This window comes from Benincasa hispida, chromosome 5 (assembly GCF_027475165.1).
Source record: "Benincasa hispida cultivar pf3 chromosome 5, pf3_genome.v1.1, whole genome shotgun sequence".
In the NCBI taxonomy this organism is placed as follows: domain Eukaryota; kingdom Viridiplantae; phylum Streptophyta; class Magnoliopsida; order Cucurbitales; family Cucurbitaceae; genus Benincasa; species Benincasa hispida.
Window position 1 is genome coordinate 58,337,735 of NC_143482.1, and position 4,430 is coordinate 58,342,164.

Genomic DNA, 4,430 nt, shown 5'->3' on the forward strand with positions numbered 1-4,430 from the left:
TAATCTAATATGTGAAAAAATTTACAATCGTGTAAGAACGGAATACAATGAACAGTCTTCAAATATAATTTTAATAAAATATTCAACTTAATTATCTTATAAAAATCACGAAGTTTAATTGAAACAACTATGTAATTTATACAATATATTTTAAAATAGGGTGAATTAGTTTAGGGTTTAAATTGTTTACCTGAAATTTGAGAGCATGAGTTCCCTCTATTTTTTTAATTAGACAAACCAGGTCATCATCTTCTTTTGCTAGTTAAAGCGAGCTCCAGTTGGCGTGGTCTCCAATGGCGGAAAATGGCGACGCCATAATTCTTCGGCCCCATCAGACAAGTAATTCTACTTATTTATTTATCAATTCTCCGTTCCTTTTCGTTAGCTTTGAATTCAATTTTGCACGTAGTTAGATAGATTGAAACCAAACAATCATCATGCACGGCAGTTGACTTTGAGCAAACGGACAGATTTTCAGTCTGTTGTCATCTTCTTCAGTTCCCACCACAAATTTTGATTTCTACGACTCAGTCTTCTTGGTAAAATCCGTCAATCTTCAATTTAAACCCCCTTTTTTCTACACCCCTGCTTTTTTCACCGCCATTGGTTTCAATCGCTGCTGATATTTCTGCGTATTTGCCAAGTTCATTGGATCGTATTTGTGAAATTAATTAAGAGATTTTTGAATTAATTGGTCAAGAAATGTACAGGTGGGGCATGCGGATAAATGATATAGTTGACTGACAAGTCTGGATTGCTTATAGTTTATTTCACACGGGCTCTCCTTAACTATCTTCTTCTTCTTCCTTTTTGTGCTCCCAACAGGAAGAGAGATAGATAGAGAAGATAAATGGGGATTTGTTGGGGTTCTCCTGTTGATAATCATACCCCTAATACCACTGGACATCTCAGTTCAGGTAATTTCAGAAGGTTTTACTTGAATCCAGTTCTATTTCAAAGTTTGTGCTTACTATCCGCAAGTTTTGCCCAAATAAAATTTTCCCTTTAGAGTTTGGAGTTCTTTGATGGGGTTTCTTTTAATTTGTATTCTGAGTTATTTTTGTTGTGTATGTTTGTCAATCTTTGAGGAGGAATTACTTTCTGAAACTCTTTTCCTTTCTTCTCATATGGGTAATCGTTTGTTTCATGTTTGGAGTTTCCTATCTTTCTAAGGGTATTTGATTGGTTTTTCGATGAATTTTGAGTTATATATGATGTGTATTGTTTGTCAGTCTTTGAGGAGGAATTACTTTTCGAAACTCTTTGCCATTCTTCCCATATGGCTAATTGTTTGTTTCATGTTTGGAGTTTTCTAGCTTTTTAAGTGTGTGTGGTTGGTTTTTTCCGTTGAATTTTGATCTGTGACTAAGAGCTACATGCAGATAATGATTATATTGTTTATGATTTGGAAAAATTTCCCTTATTTATATGATTAAAATCTTGGGCTATAACAGTGGTATCCCAGACAACCAATCAGACAACATCATCAACTATCAGCAACATCTCCAAGAACAGTCAATTCTCTGCAGCAAGTGGAGATGAAGTTTTTCCACATGGACAGATTTTGCCATCTTCAAACTTGAGGGAGTATAGCTTGGCCGAGCTCAAAGCTGCAACCAAAAACTTCAGAGCTGAAGCAATGCTTGGTGAAGGAGGTTTTGGCAAGGTTTACAAAGGTTGGCTTGAGGAGAAGGGCCTTGGAAGGAAGGGATATTCGATGGTTATTGCAGTTAAAAAGTTAAAATCTGACAGCTTGCAAGGAATTGAGGAGTGGCAGGTAAATTATATTGTTATAGAGAAGAATACTTTCTTCCCTAAAAGCTCCTCAAACAAAAGAACTATGGAATGTTTCTATTAAGAGATTGTTCACTCTATGTCCTGGGTCCAAGCTTCTAGGTTGAGGACTAAATAAATTCAAATTCTTGTCTTAGAGTTGGCCTTAGAATGAGCTAAGCCTCTCTGAGGGTTAGTGGAGCGAACCATGAGCATAAATCAAAGAGTGAGCTCGAAACCCCGGCTATCTAAAGGAAAAAACTAAAAGAAGAATTTGGTATTTTCTCTGGAGAGAATCACTTTTTTGGGTAGAGTATCATGTGGACTCAACTGTGAATCTTTGAGTGGATCTGAACCTTCTAAGTGCTGTTTGAGAACAACTCAACTGAAAACGTCTTAGAAAAAGATACCATCTAAATAGATTTGAAGTACTGAAAAAAATTGACATGACAGAAGTTTGTTTACAGCAATCCAAACAACACCTGAATGTGATATCCATCAGTCATGTTAGTGTCAACGCCGTACTGCTAATCTCTGGCGGTGGCAACTACCATAAATCACTTTTAAACTAGGCAAGATTGACTTTCCAGAATTGTCAACTCTAGAGAGAATTGCTTTAAGTATAAGACGGACGATGTGAACTACTTACATTGCGTTTGAAGCTTTTCTGATTTCCCATCTTCCTTGTATGTGTTAGTGTATACGATACCGACCTCTTTCAATTTTCATAGATCAACAATTAATCTTGGTTAAGACTACCACCAGAATATTCCACCCATGAGTTGATCAATTTGTTACTGACATTTCCAATTTTGGTAGTGACACTGACAGTTGCATATTCCAGAAATTTTTTTCTCAAAACTTTTTTTGGAAGATTGACATATAATAACATAGTATGATTGGTTTGTGCAGTCAGAAGTGGGCTTCTTGGGAAGACTTTCTCACCCAAATCTAGTGAAGCTGTTGGGTTACTGTTGGGAGGATCATGAATTACTCCTTACTTATGAGTTCATGCAAAAAGGAAGCTTGGAGAATCATCTATTTGGAAGTAAGAAAACTAAATGATGATATTATAATAGGATGTTTCTTTCAATTCATTGCTGGTGTTCTTATCTTTGTTCTCACGAACAAAGAGATCATTCTTAGTTTACTGAAGTGTAAACATCCATTCTGTGAAATTCAGGAGGATCAGCAGTTACACCACTCGAATGGGATACTCGGCTTAAGATCGCCATAGGCGCTGCCCGAGGGCTGGCATTCTTGCACACATCAGACAAGCAAGTAATTTATAGAGATTTCAAGGCTTCTAATATTCTGCTTGATGGGGTAAAGTTCTATTTATTATGAATATATTCGTAAATATACACTTTAAGAAAGAGCCTTTTATTAATCTCAATCTAAACCTTTCCCATGATCGTCGTTTCCCTTCTATATCTTCTCTCCTTGTATTTGTCATAACCTGATCTTCCTTTACCTGCAGTCATATACAGCAAAGTTATCGGATTTTGGCTTGGCGAAATTGGGTCCTTCAGAAAGTAAATCTCATTTGACAACTCGAGTTATGGGCACACATGGTTATGCTGCCCCAGAATATGTTACCACAGGTAGAATTGAAAGTTACAAATCTTTCAAAATTGGCTGTCTATGTTGAATGAGTCAATTTTAATTCCCAAACTGGAGTCTGTTATCACCAAGCGATTTTCGAGTTGACATTAATGACAATACTTATGACACAGGACATCTGTATGTTAAGAGTGATGTATATGGTTTTGGAGTTGTATTGATTGAGATGTTGACCGGTTTACGTGCGCTTGATGAAAATCGTCCAACCGGGCAAGAAAACCTCGTGGATTGGATAAAACCATACTTATCAGAGAGGAGGAAGCTGAAAAATGTGATGGACTTTCGGTTGGAAGGAAAATATCCATCAAGATCTGCATACCAAGTGGCTCAGCTAGCTCTCCAATGTATTGAGCAAGAACAGAAAAATCGACCATCAATGAAAGAGGTCGTGGAGACATTGGAACAGATTGAAACTGCAAACGAGAAACCAATCGAGCCTAGAAACCGTGCTTCCCGTCTGGCATCAAATCGCAATGCTCATCAGCCTCTTCACCATAATTCTCCACTTCACATGAAGCAATATGGAATCCATGCTAATCAAACACCACCCAGGTTGAGATAGATTTTTCAGTGGTAACTGATTCTCTTATCCCACTCTCATTTCTTCATTCATATGTTTCTTTCTTATAGATGTTAGTTTGGAGTTTGTTTTCTCAATTATAAGATTGTAATTAAGTATTTCTTAGGTTGTGGATGTTGGGAATTAGGACAGGTTCTGGTTATTGAACTACACTGGATTGCGAGTTTGTTTGTTCTTTGAAGTCCAGCTGTTCCTATTTTCTTTTGTTAGTAAAAACTTAAATTGTTATCTGCAAAAGAAAGGAAGAGCAAAAATGATGAAGCCAGATGGTCTTTTGTAATTAGATAGAGAGGTGATAACCTAATTAGTTTGATTCAAAACACAAATTACGAATCCGCTTTTGAGGCATAGTTCAAGTGGTTAAAGCATATATTCTCGATCGAGAGGTCAAAGTTCGAATCTCCAATCCCACACGTTAAATTAAAAAAATAATAGAAGAAAAAAATCAATTGTA

At 36.5% G+C, this 4,430-nt stretch overlaps 1 protein-coding gene across 4 annotated transcripts; it reads left to right on the forward strand.

The window, feature by feature from the left end:
• Positions 1-212: 212 nt before the first annotated feature.
• KIN3 (Protein kinase superfamily protein) lies at positions 213-4,217 on the forward strand. Of its 4 annotated transcripts, none has more exons than XM_039030932.2 (7): positions 213-339; positions 826-917; positions 1,455-1,777; positions 2,686-2,821; positions 2,957-3,099; positions 3,254-3,377; positions 3,510-4,217. In XM_039030932.2, the coding sequence occupies exons 2-7, from the start codon at positions 851-853 to the stop codon at positions 3,956-3,958; spliced, it is 1,242 nt and encodes a 413-aa protein (XP_038886860.1). In that variant the 5' UTR covers positions 213-339; positions 826-850; the 3' UTR covers positions 3,959-4,217. The 4 variants fall into 4 exon arrangements, with proteins under 4 accessions (XP_038886860.1, XP_038886861.1, XP_038886859.1 ...); XM_039030933.2 differs by having other exon boundaries at positions 296-539; XM_039030931.2 differs by lacking the exon at positions 213-339 and adding an exon at positions 384-710.
• Positions 4,218-4,430: the final 213 nt, after the last annotated feature.

Excerpts from the sequence above, each read along its gene's own strand:
- KIN3 (XM_039030932.2), top strand. The coding sequence starts at position 851 with ATGGGGATTTGTTGGGGTTCTCCTGTTGATAATCATACCCCTAATACC. Across the intron at positions 1,778-2,685 it reads AAGGAATTGAGGAGTGGCAG|TCAGAAGTGGGCTTCTTGGG; the intron begins GTAAATTATATT and ends TGGTTTGTGCAG. Across the intron at positions 3,378-3,509 it reads CCCAGAATATGTTACCACAG|GACATCTGTATGTTAAGAGT; the intron begins GTAGAATTGAAA and ends CTTATGACACAG.